Source organism: Arvicanthis niloticus, chromosome 17 (assembly GCF_011762505.2).
Source record: "Arvicanthis niloticus isolate mArvNil1 chromosome 17, mArvNil1.pat.X, whole genome shotgun sequence".
In the NCBI taxonomy this organism is placed as follows: domain Eukaryota; kingdom Metazoa; phylum Chordata; class Mammalia; order Rodentia; family Muridae; genus Arvicanthis; species Arvicanthis niloticus.
In genome coordinates this window covers 40,512,964-40,540,373 of record NC_047674.1, presented here as the reverse complement: position 1 = coordinate 40,540,373, position 27,410 = coordinate 40,512,964, and the positions used below count along the sequence as shown (strand labels likewise).

Sequence of the window (27,410 nt, the reverse complement as noted above, 5' to 3'; positions counted from 1 at the left end):
TATAAATGCAATGTCACCTGTCAAAAGGGAGTATCTGCCTTGTAATTTATATTAAGGTGATCTATTTGCTTAATCAGCACTATTCCTATTTCCCATGTATTTTAGCTGATGTGCTTAAGAATTCTAAAATATTTTCTTTCATAGAGAAAATCTTTCTGGAAGAGAGAAACCAAGACTTAATAGTAGATAATCCTTCCTAGAGCATGGGGGATCAGTGTAAAAGATGGCTAATGCTCTGTTGACTTTCATTAAACAGCTGTTAAGCAGATGTTCAAAACAAGTAAATTGCTCAGGAATAGCTTTCTAAATTCTTTTTAATAAATTCTGCAAATGTCAAAATATTTCTAATCATATACATAAAATTATATATATATATACATATATAAATATATATGTATATTTATACATGTATATATGGAGAGAGAGAGAGAGTGAGAGAGCATAATACAACTATGGATTCATTCAAATATAATAGTTTTCCAAGGATGAAATATACAAATAATTGGTATAATAGATATATGTTTATGTTTTAAAATAATTAGAAGATATGGGGCATTAAATTTGAATTACAGTCAAAATAAAGTTTGCTTCTGGGAAAATATGTTTTTAGCATATGTAAATATAATTATAGTCAATGAAATATAAGTAAAAATAGAAAAATTTTCTGGAGTGCTTTTCAAAAAATGTATTTATTTTTGCCTGCAAAAGGCCTATAAATAATCCCTAAAATATTAAAATAAGCAGCAGTCGTTCTATGAAAAAAATATTTTTTCATTAATTTCATTTCAATCTTAATATTGAATCACTATCATTTAAAGTATAAACCTTGGATCAAGTTGATCTTTAATAATTGAATGCTATTACAGTTAAAACCATCAATAAGTTAATATTAACAGTGGACCAAAGTTATATTCTTCTTCTCAATAAGAGAATATAAAGTTTCAGCTCACAGCCAAACAAAAGCTGGGAATTAAAAAAAAACTTAACAAAATATTTAAAAGAGAAAAATTAAATTATATAAACTGTTCCCTCAAATAAGGAATGAACTTTTTACCTCTATTTCCTTTTATAGATATCCTGCATCTTTTGCCATTACAGATGCTTAATCTAACTATATTTTTGTCGACTATAAATGACATATTAACAACTTAAAATCATTACTTTATACATGAAGAGGTAATTGTAATTCTATTTTATTTTGATCTCCTATAATTATAATTATGGAACAGATTAAGCACCTAGTTGTGTTAATGGGGTGCTAAGTGAAGTTCAAAGCAATTAAACCACAAAGTCTTTGCTCCCGTAACATAAAACATTCATATTTTCTAGAACAGAATATTAAAAATAGACTATGCTTATACCTAAGTGCATATTTACATTAATGAAAAACAGAAAGTCTTTAAAATTCATATAAATGACTAACAGTGATTCATAGGTTCTGATGCTAATTGCAGGTCAACATTTTAACCACTTTCACCTTCATTACTAAGAGGGAATAGAAGCTACATGTTAAGAAAAACTATAAAACTGGACGAAGCATTAGAAAGCTAAAGTTGCTGGGCACGTTTAAAGAAATACACTTTAGGAGGCTTAGAATAAAAACATCATGCATTTTTAAGCATCTCATAACAACGCAATACTGAAAGAGTTGATTATCTTTCGCATTATTAAAAGCACTAGATTTCATTTGTCTTGAAGAATGGTAGATTGGGAACATGTCCTTTAACTCAGCTCTGGCATAATTTTCATATGCGGACAGTAAAGGTTCAACTAAGAAGTACCTCTCATAGGGCTCAGATACCCCCCAAAAAATTCATGGACATATTGTAAAATATATACAGAAACAGTTCTTCAATGAAATAATAAGGTTTAGGGCACCATTGTGCGCCATTTAGATTCTCTTTACAATGGCCAGAGCGAGTAAGATACTTCTGTTAACACATTTACTATGTTAACCATTGTCCGACTGCTGCCTGACTGCTTAACAGAAACATCGATCCCATAAAAAGGACAATGACATCAACCTATTTGTATTTATATCAATCTAATGTTATCTGTAGCTATCTAAATGTTAAGATGTTATTGCTTGCTTTTTGGCAAGTTGTGAGGAAAGAGAATAGTCAGTTTACATTTTGTCTTCAAAAAGCCACCCACTAATATCTCAGAGTTTGTTCAAAGGCACAAATCTGCGTCAACAAAGGTGTTTATGACGTGATTACTTGTGTCAGAACTCTTTAAACGTTGAGCATTGCAGAGAGAGTAAGAGATAGGCAGATGTTCTTCTTAGCTACTAATTCACTAAGTGATCAAATCAGAACAGTAGTACATGAATAGACAAGTTTATTTCTCAAAAACTGTCCTACTTTTACCATTTAGAGGATGGATTCTTACATGTTCTTGCTTGTGGGCTACTCTCTAAAAAATACTCCACAAATCTTATGAAATTGTAATTTACCCAATTGATCAATTCCTTAAATATTGGCACACATGATTTTTAATTATTTCACATAACAAAAAGACGAATGTTCCATATGTAGTCTTGGCCTCCTAGAAAAAAAAAATTCTTCACCATTATAATACATAGTGGTCAGGACCGAACTTTCAAGAGTTCCTCCGCTCTCACTCCCCTCTGATACGAGCACTTGACTTCCCCAGGAATCCAAAGGGAAGGAAGACTGTCTTTATGTTTAAGCTACTTGTTTGGTTTATGTAAGACTGCAGGCTCATTATGAAATAATCATTAAATTTTCGATCGTCAGTGTCAGATGAGTAAAGCTGAAGCTGAATAAAACCAAAGTCAGCATACATCACTTTTGGGGGCAAGCCTAAATCTTAAGTCATATGTTGATTTAACAAATTAATTAGTTATTGATAATTAATTATTAATTAATTAATTGAACAGGCCACTCCTGTATACCTATGCATTAACCATATTTTTATTGTATAGACTACAAAAAAAATAATGTGACCTCGGTTTGAAGGGACAGAGAGTGTGTTGATATAAATCACAGTATCACAGTTTCTAGAGACAGAACAAGTGGCAGATAAAATCAAATACATAAATGTTTCCATATGAATTCAAAATCCTTACATGCTGACACTGATTTAAGAAACTAAAGTTGTCTCAGCAGCATGTATATCTTCTTGAACCCCTTCAGTCGTATTGAAAACCACTCAGTTGAGGATACCACCATAGCTGAGAGCCTTGTGTTCAAAGCATGCACACCAATGAACAAAACAAATGAAATGAAATACACGGGCTTATGTTGATACTGATGAGAAGAACTGCAACATTGTAAATTACTCATGTAAACTTCCCAGTGGCTCTTAATGTCTATTGTGATCTTCTTGCCACTCAACCCTGTGAGTCACAGTGGCTTTGCTGAAAGCTGCCCAGACAAAGCAGGCAAGACCCCATCCACAGAATGGTCACTCAGCTTCTAACCAGGAGCTCTGAGAAGACTCAGGAATTAGATAGCTAGCACTGTGTGTCTGGTTGGCATGTTTTTGACATTATTCAAAATTAAAGTTGGTTTTTTTTTTCATTTTCTTTGTGTTGCTTTTGTTTTTAAATAAAAAGCAAAGCAAAACAGTTGATCTTTTGGGAAATCAAATACAGAGTCACATTTTTTGTTAACATTTTCCTTAATTAAGTCTAAAACCAAATGTTAAAAAAGAGGCAGAAATAAGACACTTTTCAAAGAAATCTGATTTCTCAGAAAGAAAGATTGATGAATGCAGAGATATAAGTGATAGTTTTTTTTCATGTTAATAAATATACCATTCTTAAGATTATAACCTGATAGAACCAATAAAATGGTAATTTGTTCAATTCCAACCTTATCAAGAAGAGCTAGATTAGTTGGGTATACACAGTAACTGAAAAAGTACTCAGAAGTTAAAATTGCTTTCATGGCCAAATGTAATTAAATATCATTGACTAATTAGTCTTAAAAGTAAAAGATTAAAATCAAACATGATTAAAGTAAAGAATTGTAAACTCATTAAGGTAGGATAGATAATAAAATACTTTGTCAAAATTGCCAAATATAATGGACTGGACATTATAAGTATATATCATACCTTATAATTTACATAATTGTTATAACTGTACTCAATTTATATCTGCATAAAGGAACACTTTATTGAACTAGTAAATGGAATTGTTGAGATTTATTCTTTTTGCTATCTATTGGAATGCAAAGTGCAGGCCCCCAAGACCTTGTTGTCCCAGAGACAAGACAGTCTTCTCTATGTACAACTTGGCCCCAAGTTATTTGTGATAGGTGATAAACATGCCAACAACCAATAGCTGGGCAGAAGGGACATAGGTGGGCTTAGGTTTCTCGAGCTTGGGGGTCAGAGAGGAACAACAAGAAAGAGAAGGTGCAGGAGAAGAGGAGAAGAAGCTACAATGGTTTCAAGAAAACTTGGCCCTGAGGGCTAGCCAGCTGGAGTTAAAAGCAGCCCAGATGATACATAATTAGTAACAACTCAGGTTATCAATAGGAAAGTAGATTCTAATAGCACGGAGGGTAGTATCTGCCTAGCTCTTGCGTAGTTTAAGGCTTATTGTAAATATAAAATAATAAAATAAAATGTAAAGCAATAGTTATGTCATGAACAAAATGCTCCATCTTTCATTTAAAGAGTGATGAAAAACAGGTATGTCAATTTAATTCACTCTTTTTTGTTGTTTTTCAATGGCAGAAGAAATGAAGAATACAAGCAACACACTTCCATATGCTGAACACCGGAAGAAACACTTTCATTTCTCTGGGGTATGTTAAATAAATGGATTACTTTTTATTAGGGATCAAAATTTCATTTAGTGTAGCAAAATCTTTAGCACAATAAAGTGCTCTGGGATCGCCTAATTGATGGCATTTAACATTTACTGAGTCTGCACTGTGTTGTCCGGGTATGGATAGAATCCCATGTGTACGTGGTCAAACATCAAACATTGCCTTGCTCAGTCTCCTAGTTACTAGATTAAAATACCTCTGTGAGAACTGAGGGTAATACTGTAATACCCTCGAGTTTAAAGAGATGTCTAATATTCTGAAGTCCACAGAGCCAGAGAGGAAGAAGCAGGAGTTGAATCTGTGCAATCTGACTCTCATGACCATGAATATTGTCTCTTGCAGAAATTTTGTTTAATGGTAAGATGATTGTCCATGAGAAACATCTGAAAGATGAAACAGAGTAGAGGTGTGGAATCTATGGGCTCTAGAAAATAAAATTGCTCTATTTATATTTTCTAATTTTCTATACATTGTATATGCCTCTTCTTCTGAACTTATCAATGTAGGTCATTGTGTTTTCAAACGGAAAACCTACTTGACAAATAATCTATTTTTAAGTCCTAAATAAAATATATCTTTCTGATTCAAGTAGATCCATGAAATATGTTCTCTTGTTTTATTAGAGAAATAACAAATGAGTTTTCAAAAATATGCCTTCTACTTCAAAGGATAACTTGTTTTCTGTCACTGTTCTGGTAGGTCCCCTAGACTCCAATGGCAAGCATATTCAGAAGTTAGTAAAGGCAAATTCACGGGGGATTCTCTCAAACTATTGGAAAATGTTGATCATTCCATATTATACAGATGTACATAAGGTCTATAAGCATTAAATGCCACATAGTTATATAAACATATGTGAACATATATGTATTCCATACCACACATGCACTCACGTGTGAAAACCAAACAAGTAATCAGCTACCTCCCCTGGGATTTCTTCAGAAGACATAAAGAGAGAAAATCAGAAAGTATTTGCTTTCTCTTTTGGTTTCTCCGTTGTTCTGTGAATTGCACATTCTCCTTTGACTCCTGTGTGTGCCTCTTATAATTGATGGGCATGAAATAATCCAAAGGCTTTGAGGAGAAAGGCAGGAAAAAGAGGCACAGCCCTTACAGTGAAGATTATTCTCTCCCCAGGCAGAAACCCTAAGGCTTGTTTAAAGTTCAGAGAAGCCTTCCTTTCCCTCCCACTTTTCAGGGGAGGTAAGAATGCTTCCTTGACAAAAACCCACCTACTCAAAGGGGAGGTTAATTATCACTACATAATTAACCTCACAAGAAAATTGCTAAGATTAATGAAGCAGTGCTTACTAAGTGTTTACAAACTCCCCAGGAACTACTATAGAAATATTTGTTTACAAATCCATCGCCATGCATATTAATAAGAGATAGTCTGTAAGGTGCCACCATGGCTAATTGATGGACCATCATCGTTCATAAATTCTATCCTGGGTATCTGGTGAAAAGTGGGGGGCGGGGAAGGAAGTGAGAGGGAAAAAAGGGAGATGAGAGAAACAGTACGGAGAAAGGAAGGTGAGCAGAAAGCAAAAGGATCAGTGGATAGGACAAGTTTCAACTGAAATTTCCAGGTTAGAATGAATATTTTTCACTTGGATAGGTAACAAGAATGACGGACCAAATGACAACACTATCTTCTTTGTTTAGTTTTGAAAACAAAGACAACCTCGAGTAACTTCTAAAAATAAAGGACACTTTGCAAATCAGTATAGAGTCCTCAAAATAACAAAAACAAATCTACCATATGTTCTAGCTTTACTCTTCCCATATATTTAATCCAAAAGACCCTAACACAATATATCATGACAATGCTTGCACACTGATACATACTGAAGGCACTATGCACAATATCTACAGTACGGGCTCAAACTGATTAGCCATCAGTTGAGAAATGAGCAAAGAAAATGTGGTATGAATACAAAATGTGTTTTAACTCGTCTATAAATAAGAAAAATTATATCATTTTTCAAAACCGGGGTGTGACTAAAAATGATCATATTAAGCAAATTAAGTCAGTATCAAAAGGACAAATATTGTGTTTTCTTTCATTTGTGGGTCCTGTGTTTTATATAGACACATAAAACCTTACATGAAAAAGACATAAAATAAGCCAACCTGTGTATAGGAATAAAGAATAAGGGGACCAACAGGAAAATGTAGTGTGTCTGGAGTGGCCGATATGATCCACCAGCATGTTGTACTTGTATGACAATGTCCTTAAAAAGCCACGCATAACGAGTGTACAACAAATCACAGATGGTTTCTTTAGAAAACAACATTTTCATATCAAATAATTGGCTTTAAATAAGCTTGCAAAAATTCTGATAAAATAACTAAAGTGAATTCCTGAGTGACATTGACATAAAGAGCGGATACAACTACCTGCAGAGTACAGTGTTATGCATGTGTAAGTTGGTTCCTTCCCCCAAAACTTAGTGCAAGATCATGGTCACTACACAGCTACCTTGAATTTCTGAACACATCAGCAGTAAGCCAAAACGCCGCTGAACACAATCACCGTGATTGTTTCACAGACCTTCTCACCCTGTTACTTGAGTCACAATCGACAGGATAAAGTGCAGCATCAAACCTAACCTGTGGTTCTTGGCCATCACAGGTTGATCAAGGTTCAAATTGAAGGCTTCTCTCGAACTTATACAAGAGCCCCTTCACCACATGCAAGTCTATGTTTCAGCAACAAGAGCCCTCATAGTCTTATTTCAATACAGAAATGAATTTCTCACAAGTGATTGAATAGAGCCATTCACACAATCCATGCAAAACTATTCTATGAATACAGTCCCGGTAAATTCTCAAAATGGTCCATGTCTGGAATTATTTGTAAGAGAACACTCGTGATAGCCCAAGCATCCATTTGTATCAATGGAATTCCAATACTAACAACATTTTTGGTTTTGCTTTAGGAACATGTCTTAAGTCATAGACGTGCACTGTGACTTAAGTGCATCTTATTAATATATAGACTTCATATGTAATCAGATGAGTAAGTAATCAGAGAACTAAAAATAACAGTTGGCTTGATAGTTTGTACCTAACTAAAAGCTTAACAAACAATGGAAAAGATAACCAGAATGTATCTACACAAAGTAATCTGTTTATAATTTTAAATTTTAAATAGACTTTCCTGGGTAGGGGAGACAGATCATCTGATAAAACCTTTGCCACTTAAGCACAAGGCCCAGAGTGTAATTCCCAAAACTGAGACGAATGTTAAACATTACTGGCAACCTAACTGTGATCCCAGTCCAGAGGCTGAAACAGGGATTCCTGGAGCAAGCTTCCTACCTTGATACCAACCTAAATTTGTGAGCTCACAGGTCAACAAGGGACCTGGTTTCAATATATAAGGAGAAGAACCATTGAGGAAGATATCTAGCAACAGTCTTTAACCTACACACACACACACACACACACACACACACACACACACACACACACACAAACACACAAATACTTGTGCACTCACATATTGAAGACATGTATATACAATAAAATAATAAAACTCAGAAATTATACTAAAATTGGGGCTTTTGAATATTTAGCACTTAAAGAGTCAAAAGTGTCTGAGAAGGGTATTCATAATTATCAAGAGAGATTCTTGTAGGAATCTAATTTTCAGGAGGATGTTTTCTGGAATTCTTATGGGAAGATGCTCTGAAGTCTAGATAAATAGACAAACAGAGAATCATAGTATCCTCTCAAGTCTGCACCGTCAGGCTCTACAGTCTAAAGGCAGTGTCACTAGGCAGGTACAAGAAGCAGGCCACAAGAGGCTATTTCTTTGACTAAAATAAAACAGAGTACAGAGGTGATCTCATCTCTGGCATAAATATACCATGGATTCTATACCATAAGGCTTTGCCAAGCAAACCTAGATATGACTTGGTGGCCACATGCTTGATCGAAGTCTACAAAGGCCAATCAGACCAGATGACACATGAAGAAAGGATAGAACACTGGAGGTATACACTTCAGTGTGTATAATCCTCATCTGATATATAAAGGGTTTTAGGATTGATGGCACAAGGGCTAGGTGTTAGTCCTGGACAAACCCAAGTATTACAAGGTGTGGAGAGAAGCATATATGAAGGGAAACTAAGAACAGATTTGTGTCCAAAGAATTATGGATTTTTCAACACGGAGCATAATAAAAAGAGAACAGTGGTTCTTACATGTTCTAGGAAATTGTAATATTGGAGATTGTTTTACAGAAGAAACTGGATAGTACGAACTACCCAAATTCTGTCAAAAGCAGACTGAGATGTTGCAGTAATTTTTCAAGGGCAGTTGCTTCTGGGATAAGCACAAAGAGAAGGAAGAGGTTGACTTGCAGGACTCTAGACCTCATGACTGCTTCAGTTAAATATCTTGTTGGTTGTTTCTTTAATCTTTTATGTGTTGACTTTGACTTAGAGAAAAGTAACACTCTCAGTGTTTCAGGAGTAAAAAGCTGTATGACTACACATACTGCCATTTCTTTTTCAAAGCTTCATCAGTTCAGTTATAAAGAGTCAACTTTTATTCTATAATATCGTTGCTCCATTTTTGTGGTTTCTGTGGTCCCATGACAGAGACCAGAGGCCACCAAGTGGTATATTTATTATGCCTAGAACTCATTTATGCCCCTTACAAGCAATTCAACCTCAACCAACATGTGGTTATCACAAACTTCCAAAGAAACCACAAAAGGATGAAATGTCACATATTTTTCGGTAAGTAGATTTTTGTAACATACTATAAGCTATGATTTTAAAAGCTGCAAGCTGGCTGCTTTCCTACATATTGGAAATTAATGCGTATTAAAAATAAGTCATTGTACTGTATTAACTTTGTAGGCATTTTTCATTACTTAAGCCATATACACTATTTAGCTTTTAAATTACAAAAACTGAGGCCAGCCAAAAGAAGCTGACCACAGACTGAAAGATCGGTAAGGAAGCTGACCTCTCTGGGAAGCCAAAATAAACTGAAATTCCTCAGTCTGCAGGGCACTAGCAGGTTCTTGAAAGCTTGCCAGATGAATGTGGAAAGATTACATAAAGTAAACAGATTTTTGCCCTCCCAAGGTGCCCTCCTTGCCCAACACCATTATTTTGAGTAGACAACTTCAAGATATTTTTCCAATGCCCAGTGGATTCTAGTTCACAAAATTTCATAAAGCTGTATGAATAAATTTGCAAAATAAAAAAATCAATTATTTTCCTTTGGGGGGTTACTTCTTACATAAGAAAAGCAAGTAATGGCTAGACAAGAAAGAAGAAATAAATATAATATTCATTATTAAACTTTTTGAAAAAACTTGTTTTGTTGTCACCTTAGGACATAAAGAGGAAGTTGAAGAACTATGGGTTTACTTTTATCATGAGACCAATCTGCCAAATAAAATGAATTACCCTCTGAAAGTTGGTTTTGCCCTATCTTTCCATTTTCTCAATGACATCAGGTTAGAACTAACTTCATCTTCCAGCCATTTTATTTTCTTTTGAAATCTTGAAGTCATTTGACTTTGTCAATACCAGCAGTCATTGCAACCTTCAATGGGGGCATGGAACCCACCCAAAAGTACCCAAACCAGAAGCAAAGAGTACACACCCGCACCTCCCTCATCTCCCATTTAAAGTGGCTATTCCTCAAGGCCCCCTTAGGTTAAATAAACAAATAAATGGATAAATAAATAAATAAGACAGTCTATCTGCAAACCTAAATTTTCTAAGATACTAACAAAAAAAATTAAAAATACTAGATAGATCATTTTAGGACACCTAGAAAACCACAATATTTTATATTTTTGCTTTAAAAAAAATTCCAAATTCTTCAAATCAATACTAAAACAATCTACTTTGCTTTCTTACTGACATGTGAATATGTAAAAAGCTGGGGGTTGGGGTGTATAATTCCCTGTTCTGTTAAAATGGCTCATTCCTCATTGAGAGAGATTCCAACAAAGCCATATTTTTTTTTCTAAATGATTTAAAACAGATTTGAAGAGAATCCTTTGGCATTTGAAGAGAACTCCTTTGCAAGGCAAATGTCCAAATATAATCTTCATTTTGTATAATGCAGCAAAGATTAAAATACTTGGAAACAATTTAACTTAAATAGTTTGCTTGCCTATAAGCAAAGATATCCAAAGGGCAGCTTTCCAGCCTGCGATGAGTCATACACCTCTGGGTTGATCTATTTGAAGTATTAGTCATGCCTCCATCAATATAAAAATCTAATTTCTTTATCTAATTCAAAATGTACACAAACTCATGAGGCTTAATGGTATTTTATTAAATGCCCTAAATTTATAGACAAATTCAAAGACAAATCACAATCTAAAATGTTATCAATTCCCTGTGGTTATTTGTGGAATAACATTGTTAAGAGCTTTCAAACACCTCAGTTGTTTAAAGAGAATCTTTTAAATGAATGTATAACAATAAAAATTTGAAAGATAGCATAAACAACTAGATAAATAGAACACACTAATGTTATATAAAAAATAACTCTTCACTAATCAAAAGTACTACACTGTAAAGAACAATTTTACTATCAGTAGATGTTAAATCTTAATGGAAATATGTCCCAGTGAAAAATTATTTCACTTATAATGCATAGTTTGTAAGACTTCTGTACTGTACATGCTAATGGATCATTCATTGAAATAGATGTTTTAGTTTTTTATTTTATTTGGATGTTTTAGTTTATTCAGAAATTTCAACTATGTTCACATAGAAAAAATAAAAACCATTCTTAAAATTTCCAGCATAATTCTTTTTGTTTGCTTTGCATTGTTTGTTTGTTCTGTCTACACAGATATGTTCACTAAAAAAAGACTTTCACACACAAAACATTGCATCTTAAAACTCAGTAGACTCCTGATACTGAAATAAATATTTGTATATCAGCAAACACACCAAGGAAAGACTGTTTCTAAACCAATGTTGTTACTCTTACACACACACACACACAAACAGTGACACATACACACAGTCTCACACACACACACACAAAACACAGTCACACATATGCACACACAAACATACACACAAACACAGTCACACATATACACATACAACAGTCACACAAATACAGTCACACGTACACATACAAACATACACACACACACACACAAACACACACATACACACATGCTCAGCAATATGGCAGCTGATGCTCCAGTCACAGCCTGCCTGACATTTTAGGAGGTAGTATTGCTTTGCCTAGTTTAAACTCTGCATCTTCCTAGCAAGAAGAAACAAAGAGTTCAAATTCATCTTTCCTAAAGATAAGTAAAAACAAAGGCAGCAAAAATAACAAAAACATATTGATTAGTGGGCAAATTCAGTTGAACTCTGGGCAATAACTTGTCCTGGACTTAAGTTATCATGTTTGTATCACTGTGCACAATTATCAGAGTATTTTGTTAAATTACATTTTAAGAATACTTTACAAGAATTGGTAAATAAAAAAAAAAAAAAAAAAAAAAAAAAAAAAAAAAAAAAAAAAAAAAAAAAACAGTTTTGAACCTCCAAATGCAGGAGAAGCTTGAGAAAGGAAAAATACTAGCACTTATTGACACTCTAACATAACTTGAGAAATGTGCTAAGTATCGACAGGTACGATCATATTAAATCCAAATCCCTTATCATAGGTAGAATTCCTGGTTTATCAATGAGTCAGGCTTAGTTACTCATCAAAATCGCTGAGTCATTCTATAGACTCAGGTCCATACATACCAACTTAGTGTTTTCTGGCCAGTGAAGTGACATAGCTAGGACATTGAACGTATCTCTGGTAATGAATGAAGAAAATATATCTCAGATATATGAATTAAGAACATTGGTAAACTCAAGAGGTTTTCACAGACCTTGATGGAAACTGAACTCTCCAATCACTAATCTCATTACTTATTTTTATACTCAGTACAATTTTTTCTTATATCTTGAGCAATAAGCCTTACCAAGCATTATGAATTTAAAAAGAAATGAATAATACAGAGTGAAATCATTTTATGTCAAAGGACAGACCCAAAGATAGCTTCATGATCTTTTGGATTCATAATCCAACAGCCCAAAGCATGCTGTTTTATAAAAGTGTGTGTGCGCGCGTGTAATTATTGGTAAGAGATGCATGTGCACATGCATATGGAGGCCATCCTCAGATTTTACTGATCAAGCTAGCCATCATCTCTTATTGGCATGTAGCTCACTGCGTAGGCTAGGGATCTTTTGCTATGCACTTCCATGCTTCTTGGTTTATAAAGCAGCCCACCAAACCTACCCTTGGATTAGGATTCTTGGAATGAATTCAGGTCTTACATGGCAACTATTTTACTGGCTGAGCTATCTCCTAAGCCAAGAAAAAGTTTATTATTTTTAATGACTCTAATTCTGGACTCAAGAGTCAGTCAGCTTCTCTAGGCAACACATTCCAGGGTAACTCTAAAGGAAACTGTGTTTCACAAAACAGCTATCTCACAAAATGATTAACAATAGACTCCCCTTAAACTCAGAAAGACAGTAAATTAAAGGATTCTCAGAGCTCAACTGTTAGTGAAGTCAAGTGCCTACCTCAGATTTGAGGAAACTTAAGTTTGGTGCATTATCTGCAGCAGTCATAAAGATCCACTAAACCCTGTCTCGGGTGTGCATTCATAACACCCAGGAACACTTCACTTGAGTTTTAAGTCTCTTAATACTATGAGGCAATTGCTGACAAGATCACATTGTTCATAAACATCACATATGTGAAGTTATTTCCTAAGTTGTCAAATGTCTAAAATTGAAAAAAGGGAAGGAAAAAAATCAGCATTTTGTTTGACTAGTCCTTCACTTTTGGTAATAATTCTGCCATTACAATATATATATATATATATATATATATATATATATATATATATATATATATATATATATATTTGCTAGCCAAAAGTTAATAACACAAGTAAAAGGGCTTTTCCACATGAGCTGACTGTGCGAGGAGAGATTTGGGAAATATTCGGACTGCACAGGGAGTACAAGGGATAGAAGAGAGAAACACGGAGATGTAAGCAGAGAAATAGACTCGTTTTCTAGACGAGTGCTTCTCAACCTTCCTAATGCTGCAACCCTTCAATATGGTTTCTCATGTTGTGATGACCCCCAACTGTAAAACTATTTCCATTGATACATCATAACTGTAATTTTGCTACTGTTATGAATTCTAATATAAAACTCTGTGGTTTTTGATGGTCTTTGAAGACCCATGAGACAGGGTCATTAAGCCCTCAAAGTAGTCACAACCTAGAACCACTGTTCTAGATGGTCATATATTTATGAAGTTGCATGTATGCACTGTATATTCTGATGAAGAAGGTACATTTATAGTTCCAAATGAATATGGTGAAATAATACTAAATGCCTTTGTTCTTCATTTTTTTTTCCAAAACATTATTAGAGCACATTGGAGATCAGTCTCTGACATCAACAATGCATTAATAAAATTGGAAGCAATTTGGAAGGTATGAATCTTCTCCCAGAAGGGAAAGTAAAATGTATCTGCTTTCCCCAGTTGATCCACCAATTGTCTTTAGACTGCAATCACTACATTAATATATTTCCTTTATAGAACTTTATAGTTTTGTTCTCTTAATGTCCATTTCAACCTGTAGTCAGCAGAAATCTTGTTAAGATTGGGCTACAATTTCAAAATCCCAGACCATTTATTCAACCCTAAATCTGGCAGAGAAGAAGAAACTATGAATGGAGAAATCATATTGCAAGTGGTTAAGTGCCAGAGCAAAACTACAGTGTTTTCAAGGGGCTGCGGGAAACAGCAAACGACAGGGCCAACATTAGTGCCTGTTTCCTCAAGGAAAGATGGATGTCCTGTATCTCCTGATGAAGAAGATGCAGTGATAGCACTTATGTTCATAAACAAGTCAAGAGCCAAGGGAGATAAGAGGAGGATGACAGGTGGCTCAAAAAATAATGAAACAACAAAGAGGGCAGGAGAAGAAAGATTTAGAATGCCAGAAATGAAAATCCCTCAAGATTGTAAGTATGTGCAGCACGCATGCACAGACACACACACACACACACACACACACACACACACACACACACACACACACAATCATCTAGAGTTTACACAGTCACATAGTGAATCTTCCCCTAGGAGCCAGAATATTCAGGATTAGCATAGCCAGGCTTGAAAGACAAATGAGTGAGTGTGTGCACATTTCCTGGAATCTATACAGGGATCCCAATCCCCCTTCACATAAGGAGAGCCATTGATATTAGCAGCACACAAAGGGTCCTTTAAGAATCCTTATAGGACTTGGACATTCTGCTTTGGAATTCTTCTGTCCAAATTGTTTTAATGGTGTCAGTATAAGTGACTCAGTATGAAAGTATGTCGGTATAAAAAAGCTCACACTAAAATATCTATTCTAACTATACAGTCCAGAGTCACCTTCAGTCACAAAGTATGTTACAAAAAATGTAAATCAATGTGAAAATGATTTTGCAAGAACTGTTGGTCTGTCACCAGAAATCCATTTAAAAATCAGGTGAATACCACTGCTAAGTTTCACTAAGTATGTGTGTGTGTGTGTACATATGTCTTTACATATATATGTAAATATGTTTTATTTATATTTATTTAATTTATATCATATGTTATTAAAATAAATAAGTTATAAAATTATTCATTTAAATATATGTATATAAATATATTTTATAAATGTGTAAACATAATATATACATATAAATATGTGTGTGTCCATGATAGTTTAAAAAATATTATCTAAACTGTCAAATCATTGTTTTTTAAGAAGAGTCACTTTTTAAAGTTAGTTTTCACGATTTAAAAAAATAAATAAATAAACCAAGGTGAATGATAGACAACTTCCTGTGAGCAGATGTCACCCCCAACTCTGTCAGAGACAACTTTAATAAGAAGGTTCTTTCTTAAAAATACTCAGGTGAGATTTTCTAACGAAGCACATTGGCTTGGTTTTGTAGTTTGTAATTGCTGTTATCACTAGAAAGAGTAATGATTTCTCCATGTTGATAAGTAACATTTTAGTATAAATCATCTCTTAGAGTAGACTTCCACTATAGAGAGCCTACTCTTTCTCGGTGCTAACTCCATTTTTGTAACTACAGTGGGCATACTCGGGATAGTCAACATTTGGCACACAATTGTCATGAACATTGGTACCACACAAAGCCATCTGCAGTCAGTCCACTAGATTTGAAGAGTCTCCTGACTCTTCAAACATAATCCAGGTAGATCTGCTCAAGACAGACTTTAGTCACTACCTACACAATGAATGAAGTAGAAGCCCAAAACCGTCGTGAAGTGTAATCTTGTATTAATTCTCTCAACATCTCCCATCTCCATTAAAGTTACATAGTTTTCGAAAGGAAGTATGATCATCAAATAGAAATGCAGGTGGAATTTTTAAATCTTCATATTATAAGATAGAGTCACAAATTATGGCACAAAATGAAGAACCTCTGTGTTAAATGTAAGCAGCAATTCAGTACATAATTAATAACCTCAATGTCCGGGTGCTGTTAGGTGGTTTACTTGAAATGGTATTAGATAAATCTGTCTTAACATGATATTTTTGTGTCCCTTATATAAAATATTTAAGATTTAATATACGTTGCAAAGTGGTACAAAATTAAGAGTCTAGATTTTCACATACTTTTCCATCTATGCATACTAAACAAAAAGATCTTCGAATGACATAAGGAACAATATCATACATATTTTCTTAAGAATTACTTCTAAATGCACTACCTACAACCTGTCAGGAGGAACTAAATTTCTTCACCTTTCTAACTAATTCTAGGCACCTAAACTACTAAAAAGCCCAAATTCAGACAACAAAGAATATAGCTGTGCGTTTTTTTTTTTTTATTGGTACAGAATAATAGTATTTCCTACTATATAAACTTAGTAGTTTGGCTCTCTTAACATTATAACATTTCAAGATGAGCATGTATTTGCCTATGCAAGTCTTTCTTCTTCATTTTTACAGTTGATTAGCAACAAGAAATATGGCTTTTCCACATGCTTTGCAAATACAATGCCTACAGCCCACTCATCTGCAAATCAAATGTGCATCTCATGCAGCTTCTAACCATCCCATGCTTGCAACCAGCGACATCCCTGAAAAGCATGCATGATGAGCTCACAACTTTTTTCCTGCCACTTGCCTTTGAATATGGGCTGCAAAACTAGATCTGATCTACTGTTTGATCTGATCAGGGGTCAATCAGGTTGATTATCAAATTGGAACCACTGGAGAAATACATTTACAATTGTCCTTTAAAGGACGAGAACGAAGCTGAGTTTCCGATGGTAACGTCTTCCTTTTTTTTTCCCAGCCAGTTTGTGGCATCACAGTTTCTGTGTGTACTGTAGTTCTTATTCTAGGGGACACTAATGAGTTTTAAATGGTGTTAAATACCATCCCTGCAGTTGTAAGTGCTTCACTGGGATTTTTACTAGAGAAAAGAACTCCTGTAATTTAAAACTACTTTGTTTTCTTCAGTCACTGCTGTTAGTGAAAACCCTGACCTGTGGAAATCGGCAGAGGTTTCTGCCCCTTACTGGCTGCCATTAGCCTACACTTGTTTTTTAACTTTTTTTCCCCTCTTGTGGCATTGCTCTTCCATCCTTTCCATCCACCAAACTGCAGTCAGCAGAGAAACAGCATTAAGCTGTCGAGGCTTCTCTACCCAACCCCCACCCCCTTTCCTCTTGCTGGCTCCACTTTCCTACAAAGCCTTGGCTACCATTAAAGAAAATTCTCCAACAACGTGTCAATTTTATATTGGCCACAAAGACAACTTCTGTTGGGGGAGGGGGAGGAAAGAGGGACTGGAGCTTGGCTGTCCCTTTTCACAGACTGGGATCTTTGTGGAGATCAGAAAACATTTCCTGCATAAGAAATCAACACACTCTCTGGTTGCAGGGCTGGGGGACAAGGAAGAATATGTACTGGCTCTGTCCTCTAACAAATGGAGCATAGCTATTAACCTCCCAAGCAAAAGTCATTTTTCTCCAACTGTGCCATGCTTTCTTGCATGATTAAAAATAATCCACAATCTCAAATCTCTCCTCTGAGCATGGGTGAAAGCTACAAGTCACTAATACTTGGGATTCGTCCTTTGCATTTCCGTTGTACTGTTTTTCCCCCAATTAGCTCATTTCTGAGACATTCTCCCACCTACCCGCCTCTCTTTCTTTGCATGTATCACCAAAGGAAAAGAAAGCATCAAGGAAAGACTTGCAAGAGGGAATGCAAGGCATATAAAATCTGTATGTGCTTTAACTCCCACTAACCCCTCCCTTCTGCTGGTGACTTCAGAGGCAGAAAAAACAGGGACTCTGGCTTCCAGCCGCTTTCTTTTAACTGGCCAATGACTGTGCATAAAGATTTATTGTTCAAAATTACTATACACAAAAAAGACCTGGGTGAAATTGGTCTCTCATGACTGCAGTGACAGGCAGTCACTGAATCTATACAGTGTTTCTGCTGAGTGTTTCCTGGAGTCACAGGGAGAGAGAAGGTAAGACCCAGGAGAGAAAAAAAAAGAGAGAGGAGGGCATTTACTAGACATGGTCAGAAAGAAATCTGCTTATCCATTTTATATCTGGAGCACATGTGGATTTCCTGACCTGGAACCTGAATAAAAGCACGCTTTTACCCCCTTACCAACTCCCAGCACAAGTGAGGTCTCATTTCTATCTTTCTCTTTTCTTGAATACTCTACCCATACTTCTGTAGCACATTGCTAAGCCACCCATCTCCTCTGCTTGCCTCTAAGGTCATGAAGGCTGATGCTCACTTAAGAGCCCTTCAGCAGGGAAGACCACACATCAAGTCACTTCCAAGTTGACAGAATCAAGGAGCAAAGAGTAGGCTGAAGTAGTGAACCAGAAAGGGTTACTTTCATGCAAAGCCTCCCCCATTCCAACACCCGTTTCCCCCTGCCTCTGGGCACTTACCTTCTTTGGGTGGTCTTTTGGCCTCCCTGGTCAGATTGCAGACTTGAGTAGTTTGCAGCTCCTGAGTCAGGCAGCCCTCCGTCTGCTCATTCAGGGGTAACACGACGTTATTCAGCAAAACCAGGGACTGGTCATCTATTCCCCACTCTCCCAAATGCTGAGGGCAGGTACATTTTGTGTACATGATTCCACAAGACTCTGTTCTCCCATTTTCGGATTTTAAGCAGTTTTCCAACCAAGTGCATAAGACATGACAACCAAACTGGCTCGGGCTCACCTTGTTCAGTACCAAAAACTCAAAAAAAGATTTCTGATCCTCTTCGACCTTTTTCTGTAATCCTGGGAAATCGGTTGGAAATACCCGGCGTATCTGAATAAAATTCTTATCGTACTGTAGAAAAACAAAAGCATTCTTGGAACTGCAAAGTTGCATTATGGAGTGGTTCTTTCTTAAAAGATCCTTTATTTTTTCATGGGAAAAATGATCAAACTGATATGCCAGAAGGGAAAAGTTAGAGCAGCTAAGGTCCTTTTTGGAAAATTTCAGGTAAATGCTATATTTGGTTGGATCTGGGTTTTCCAGCGTCCAGGTGCAGTTTGTAAAGTTTTTGGGAAACATTTCACTTACAGAATAGGATCCATAAATGACTCCCTTCACCAAAGTTGAACACCAGAAGTCTTGGGCAGCATTAAATCCAAACATAACCAGGAGATAGGTGGAAAATATGTAAATCAGCAGGTTACGAACAGCCTTCATCCTATGTCATTTGGCCTGTAAGAATGGCAAAGGAAGTGAGACACAGGCAGAAGACCACAGGCGTCGAAAAAACAAAACCCTTCCAATATTGCTGCCAGCTATTTTCAAGAATTTCATTTTTTTTTTTTTTAAATCCCTTTTTTAAAAGAAGGGCAGGTGATTTTTTTTTTTTTTTTTTTTTTATAAAGGCCAGGAAATTATCAGTTGCTGTGTGAACAGCGCCCTCACGTGGTTGCCGGTGATGGACAAGTTCTCGACGTTCAAATTAAAAATAACATTTAATAGATTATTAATAGTTATGTCCTAATTCATCCACCAGGATTTCCTGCACATCCATTATCATTCTATCAAGTGAAGCGGGAAAACGGGTTTTTTTTTTTTGAGTAGCAATTACCTGAATGTTCATTGCTGAGCTAGTGACTCGAGCTCTCCCTCAGTCTTCTGCCTGCAGTAAACAGCATCACACAAAATCTAACCTGATAATCTGGAAGCAGCTGTCATCGTATTATTCCTATTCTGTGGACTGGGAGAAGTAATCGTGGTAAATTACAGCCACTGCTTTAAAAGCACCGACGATTATTTGTTCCAGATGGAACATCATCCCCCAAATGCCCCTACTTGCCTTTGCAGGGGCCACCGGGTGAACTGGTGAGACATTCTTATGCAAAAACACATGGGCATTCTTGGGGCCTCATCGGATTTTAAAGCCATCATCTGGGAAAGGACATAGATGGAAAGATGGACGGAAAGACTTGATGTTTGGCATCACCTCTAAGTACGCGATCTCAGGCAGTCATTTCATAGGGCATGCCCTCCTGGGATGCATAAAGTGGATCACTGTATTAGTATCTGTATCCAGAGGCAACGTCTGGGATGGGGGGACCCAGAACTGCAGTCACTGAACTTGCCTAGCCCCCCTTTTTTTTTTTTATTTCGTCTAAATTATGGTTGTTTTAGTCAGAGTTATCTCTTATAAATCAGGATTTACACATAGTGGATGAAAATTATTAGCCTCGTTCTTGCTCCCTGGCTGACTTCAGTTACCGAATTCCTGCCTTTCAAACAAGTGCTCCATATTGTCACTTTTAAATTTATTTTTGCCCCAGCCTTGGACAACCAAAGCATCTTTGATTATATTTATCTGCATAAGTTGTTATCCCAAAATAACTTAAATATTTTTTTTCATCTTTAACCTTTAGGAAGTTATTTCTCAGCAAAAATGACAATGCTTTTTGTTGTTGTTGTTGCTGTTGCTGTTCAGCCTTAAAGCTGATAAAAGTGATATCAAGTTCATTTGAAAAGGCTTTGGACTCAAGTCTCCTCCACCATTCCATACACAAAGACAGACAGACAGACAGACAGACAGACATATAGACAGTTAAGAGTTTTCATGCCTTCTCTGCCTGGTCCTCTTTGAACTAAAGCGTAAAACCTTCTTTGCCATTGCATAACACAACAACACATGCACTCCCAATCCAGTGCCCAAAGTCCCTGAACAGATCTGCATTTTACAGAGTATAATTCAAACACGATGTCTTGACAGAGGCCAAAACAGCCCCAACTGTAAATCTCTATATAGCAGCAGTTTAAAATAAACCCAGTGCTGATCGGACTATCAGAATAGGGTTTTCCCTTTCAGACGCACAGCTCAATGAGTAATGCCTTCTCCAGTTGAAAAAAAAAATAAAGGTGATGATCATTTAGAGGTTAAATGTGTTTTTTTTTTTTAAATCTGGAAACAATCTCGTGTGTGTGTGTGTGTGTGTGTGTGTGTGTGTGTGCACGCTGTAGCACTTTGCAGGCAATGCAGGTCTGCGCAGTGTTCTTCAGGATAGAGTGTAGGCGTTGAAAACCGATGTGACAGTAAGTGTCTAAATTAGGAATTCCAACCATGAAAGGGGGCTTCATTTTATAATCAGGAACTCAAAAGGAGGTCGTAATTCTTTTCCTTATAAAAAAAAAATCGGCATTTCTGCTTCCATTTATTTGACAGTGAATGTCTGCAATAGTGTGCTTCTCCGTGATTAAAAGAGAGGGAAATAGCTGATTTCACATCAGCAGGCACCCTTCATGCAACGCTCTTTATTTTTAACCGTTCTTGGTGTACGAAGTCTTGTTTGTTTCTAAATAATAAGAAATATGAATCATTGAACTGCCCCCACCCCCACTGCAGGGAGGGCCTGTTCAAACAAACCGTATATCTGTCTAAGGAAAAAGAAGGGACAGAGGTTGGCTAAGGGATGGTCACTGAGGGCTCCAGGAAGCTGTGTTTATTTATTTATTTATTTTGCTCTTGCTGAGAGGCAAACCAGCTCTGAGTTTAGCTATTCTCAAACTGATCTTCTGGGTGACACTTTAGTTTAGCCGAACATAGACGGCGCCATCACTCCACTGATTTTTTCCCCCAGTAGAAGACACAATCCTACTCTATCCTAACTTCCTTTTAACCTACCCCCCCCCGCCCCCGCTAGAATTACCTCAATCACGCACGAGTTGCTAGATTTTCTGGGTCTCTCTCCCTATTCCTCCACATCCAGCACACCTCTTCAAAAACAGACTTCTCTTAACTTTTCAACTGCAGCGTTTTAGTAAGCTCAGAATCTCGCCATCCGCCAGCAACAGCCTTGACTTCCATCCCCCAAAACTGAATCCGATCTTCTCCGGGGCGACCCCCCACCCCCTGAAGACAGAGGTGACCCCTAGGCCCCTTTCCTTACCTTCCACTCCGAAAGCTCCGGGAGGCTCTTGATCTAAGACACCAGCACAGGCACACGTCCCAACAACAGTGATGGAGAGACTCCCCTTCGGTCCCAATCACCGTTGCCCATTTTTTCCACCCCCCGGCTCAGCTTCAAATATCAAGATTTATGATTGGAAAAAAATAATGCATGCATACGAAAGGCAAAAAAAAAAAAAAAAAAAAAAGGGAAAAAATAATAACGGGGGGGGGGTGGTATCCAGCGGCCAGAGCCTTGCGCCTTATCCAAGTGAATGAAGCCTTCAAAGGAGAGGCGGGGAGAGGCCCCCTGAAGGGAGACTCCACAGAAACACCAAACAGAAAAATGGAAGTGGATTAAGAGCGCAGATGTGTTTTCCCAAACCCACCCCCCCGCAACAAACGAATTGGCCAAGAAGCCAAGAAAGCGCTGAGAAGTGGCCGGCGGCGGTGGCTGGGGCGGCGGGTTGGGCGGCGGGATGGTGGCAGGAATGCTCCCGGCCGGTGGCAAGGCTGGAGCAGGAGCCGTTAGCTTGCTTGGTGCGCCCTCCTCCCCGGCCCTCCTCCCTTCCAGGTACTGATGGACGGAGCGCGGCTGAGGAGCTGGGGGTAAAATCCTGGGCTGGCGACGTCGGGAAGCTGTTTGAATGCCGGGCGAGGAGGGAGGCGCGCGAGGGCGCGAGATAGTAAAGCTGTGTGGAGGGCGTGCGCGCCAGCGCGCGGCGCTCGCTCTCCCCGGGGCTGCGCGCGAAGGGGGCCCGCGCGTTCCTCGGCGCGCACCCGCCTCTCGGCAACCCTCCCTCGCGCGTGCTCGTGGGTGCGCGCGTCCCCGGCGGAGCGCTGCGCCCGGACCAGAGTCCGGCCTCCCCCCCACCCCCCAACCCTCACCCGTGGCGGGCGAGCTGGCGGGCGGGCGGACGAACCGGCGAGCAGGCGGGCGGGAGAGCGGGCAGGCGCGGGCTCCGCGGGGCTCTTGGCGAGCCTGCGCCCCGCTACTCAAACCCAAGCACGTCTGGAAAAGCGATCTTTTCTGTGTCTGGGAGGTTTTCGCATCCTCAGTTCCCACCGCTGAGGCTGGTGGCCACCAAGTGTAGGAGAAAGTCCCCAGGAGGAGAGGCGGGGGGGACGCGGAGACGGGAAGGCGACTCACTCGGAGGGGTAGGAAGTAAACGCTGGACTCGATCATCTGTCTCTTTTTGCCGTTCACTGGGGACCTGCCGCAGCGGGAGAGCTGTCATTTCAGCACCGGGATTTAGCACTGATCCAGTCTGCAGCCAAGGGGCCACATCTCAGCTCCCACTGTTCTTTGCCTCAGGCTGGAAGCTGGAACTATAGTTGTTGGGTTTTTTGTTTTGATTTTTTTTTTTTTTTTTAAATCACGGCCAGACTGCAATTAACGCCTTATTTGTTCTGGGACGAAAGAGGCTTTGCCAGGACCACTGAGCAGGCTACCGAGGTCAGGCGTCCTGAACTGCTCTCTGCATGGCGATGGGACAATAGTGCGGGTTCTAAACTTTTGATTCGTTCTGGCTTCTTAACGCATTTATTCCTTGTCAAGTTTCCCCTCGTAGCAAGTTCGGGTAAGTGATGGGAAGAAATGAAGAAAAGCTACCTTTGTTGTCCATTGGGGGGGGGGGAGGAAGAGGATAAATTTCCACAAGCCTCCACCGTTTTATTTACTTATTGTTTATTTTGCCTCTTGTACAGACGTCTGATGATGCATCAGATAGACTTCACATGCACACGCAGGTCATTCGCCTGCTAGTTTTGTCTCTACTGTACGCGGTTGGCGCTTTGCAAAACAAGTGTTTGAATAGTGTGCTTTTGTGGTGGGTGGAGACGTAACAGGTAATGCATTTGAGCAGAGTCTTCCTAAGGGTGAGTTGCCTGAGCGGCAGGCAGGTGAAGTTGAATGAAGCAATTTTCCGTCATTTGCTCTACTCTCTCATTTGCATTTTTTGTTCCTCTTCTTGTTCCTCTCCGCTGGGGCTAGGGCAATTGCATAGCCAAGAACACGATTTTCAAAGGAAGGCTATCATGAAAACAGGAAGGTGCTGATGATCCCTTATGCACCAGGATTGTTTGAAATATTAAAATTGGCTCCTTGGTTCCTTATATATTAATGCATATTAATAGAATGACCCTCTTCAAGGCTTTTCTCTTTTAGGACAAGCATTGAAGGAACAACCTGTAAGAGAAACAGTTAATCACTCTCCAGCAGGCTTCAACAATGTTCCCAGGAACAAATCACCAGGGAAAGCAGCCTGGGTGGCATTTTGGTTTTGTGTCATTTCTGGTTCATTACAATGCTTTTATTCATTTAAGGGAATGTGGAAAGAAAACGGTCTCATATGTCAAATGCAAAATCCCAAACACTGTGTATATAGTGAGCACATTTTTTATATATATATAAAAAACAAAGACTATTCGGCAGTATAAAAGAGAAAAAATAATTCATTTATTTCAACTTTCTGGATAACAGTGGTCATGATATTTGCAAGACATTTGGGTAAATCTGTTATTTTACCCAGAGTTGGGGGGGGGGAGGAAGAGTTGCAATAAATGTGCCATAAAAATGGAGAATAAGAAAATACTTTGCATCATGGCTTGTACATACAAAGACAAAATAATCAGGGGTTAGTTATAATTCTCACACAGTAGTGTCTTCTCACATTATCATTTAGCAGTGTGATCTCCATGTTTCTTTGAAATTTCTAAAGTCATAGCAGCATGGAGTAAGAATAACAGCCTAGGGGGACAATTTTAAAAGGCTTAATCCTTAATGGAAAGGAGCACTCTTTTTCAGGATCATTTTAATTCAAGTAGGATGCAGGGCTGGGTCAGAAAGGAAAGCCACTCTTAATAAAGCGCTTCACCCTTCACACTGTTTCCCATAACCTTCATAAATTGCAGGCTACTGAGCTGGCCTGATGATGATCCTGCTGAGGTATATTTATAGCAGATGATTTGTAGATGATAAATATGCCAAGCAAGACGCACGGCCACAGTAACCCGGGGCTCATCTGACTTCCTCAGGGGGTCACAGTCAAGAATAACAAGAGAAACTGTAGAAGGAGAAACTGGTCTCTGGTTCCTGACAACAACACAATCCAAAGCCAAACCAAGAAGGCATTACTTTGTTTTGCGCCTGCATGGAGTTCCGTGGGAAAGCTTTGCTGTCATTGACTCAGTACGAAAAGCAAACCAGTGTACACTGTGAGCTCTGTGTCTTCAGATGATAATTACCAGCTTTTACTATCTAGTTAATGTGTTCCTATGTATATGCTCATACATATCCCACATTTCCCATATATGCTTGCTATACATACATGTTTATATATGCATACACTAATTCCTAATCTGTATAGACAAATTATATATATCTATATATATCTATATATCTATATAGATATCACACACACACATATATATATATATAATTTACACATGTATTTGATTTGGTTATGTTTGAAATGTTACATTAAATTGTTTATCTGTGACATGTAGCTTATTTCAACACCAAAACTATCAAATTAATTGTAAAAGTAGACATTTTCCATATCCTTGACTTTCAAAAGGAATATGGAGAAATCAGTGCCAATGTGTTCAAATCTAAACTACTATTTTATAGCATCACCGTAATTCAACTTGGTCAGGGTTTCCTAAACTTGAACATCTATACAATATGTCTCCGATAATTTATCTGTTCTATTAAGATCACTCTAAGAAAATGTTCCCAGGCATAGTGTTTTTAAATTCATCTTTTCATCTAACTTTAAACTTTCTACATTTGATAACCCTATTCTCCTATATTATTGCTTATAATCCTATGTCTTCTGCACAATTCCCATCGAATGATAAGGACAGGGAACTAGAATGTGGTTCATTTCAGAAGAAAGTATTTCTTTTATTTCTTCTATCAGTTTGTGTATTTGCATGTATATCCATGCACTTCTGGCATGCAGGAGTCCTTTGAGGTCAGAAGAGATATTGGATCCCCTAGAACTGACATTACAGATATTCATAAATTGCCAACTGAATGGTGGGAACCAAACCTGAGCCTCTCACAGGATCAGTTAATGTTCTTAACCATGGAGCTACAATTTTACAAAAAAAAAAAAAAAAATCCCTTGCTCTTGTCTCAATACTCTTTCAGGTAACACTATATTACTATATTTCCACAGTCTATATTTTGTAGCTTATCACTATTAGTAAGATTTTTAAAAGCAAACAATGTATGTAGTTTATTCTTTGTTCATTAAATATTATTTTTTTCAGTAATTAGTGTCTCTGCTGATGTATGCACAAGATTTGAAAACAAATCCTGTTCCTCTACCTTCTCCTCTGTTTGCTTCTCTTGTATAGTATCTTCAGAAATACAGAATCTAAACATGTTCATATTTGCTGAAGTCAACATTTGTTTAAATAATCAAATAATAAAATATTAAAATATTACAATTTTGCATGACTATGCTACAAATAAAATGAATGTTTTTCAGAAACAGACCAATTTACCTCTCCTCCTTGTTATTTTTCTTTAAAATGTTTTAAATAGCAAAGTATCTCAATAACCAAGCAAGAGTCAGTCTAAATATAAATACTTGTCCTTTTTTTTCTCAGATATCCCTGAAAAGAAAGAACAGGATGAAGTAGTGAAAGTAATGGGGGTTAGGGAGGCAGGAGATGCACCAAGAGAGCTCTCCTGTTAGTTTAGCAAAGTCTCATCCAATCAGATGTTAGGATCAACTGGAGTTTGATTGGCCCACTGGTTCCTTGAATCATTTGCCAGTTTTGTAAGTGCTTCCCAGTAAAATGACACAAGAAGTTTCAGTCACTGGTAGTCATTGCCTGTCAATTCCTAGTCTCATTCATTGCATTCAGGGAACACTTCTTGTCACATAGAGGTACTGCAGAAGTAACTTGGACAATAAGGACTTCAAAAGCTCAGAATGCAAGCTTTCAGTGATGTGTGAACTTAACCCCAAATTATTCTGTCAGTTACTCTTTTGTTTCTGTTTTATTTTTTTGTTTGGTTTGGTATAAAGTTATCATAATTATGACATTATCGTTCTTCATCTATGCAAGTTTAATTTACTAC

General features: G+C 37.6%; 1 protein-coding gene across 3 annotated transcripts in view; it reads right to left on the bottom strand.

Moving 5' to 3' along the window:
* Adgrb3 (adhesion G protein-coupled receptor B3) overlaps positions 1-22,449 on the bottom strand; it is a 676,641-nt gene extending 654,192 nt beyond the window's left edge. For 2 of the 3 annotated variants that reach the window (XM_034521545.2, XM_076915134.1), the window contains exons 1-2: positions 22,314-22,445; positions 18,840-19,611 (exon numbers count right to left, since the gene is read on the bottom strand). In XM_034521545.2, the coding sequence (XP_034377436.1) occupies positions 18,840-19,596 (757 nt within the window). In that variant the 5' untranslated portion in view covers positions 19,597-19,611; positions 22,314-22,445. Of the gene's footprint in view, positions 1-18,839; positions 19,612-22,313 lie in introns of all 3 variants that reach the window. The other variant, XM_076915135.1, reaches the window with a different exon arrangement.
* Between the last annotated feature and the right edge of the window lie 4,961 nt (positions 22,450-27,410).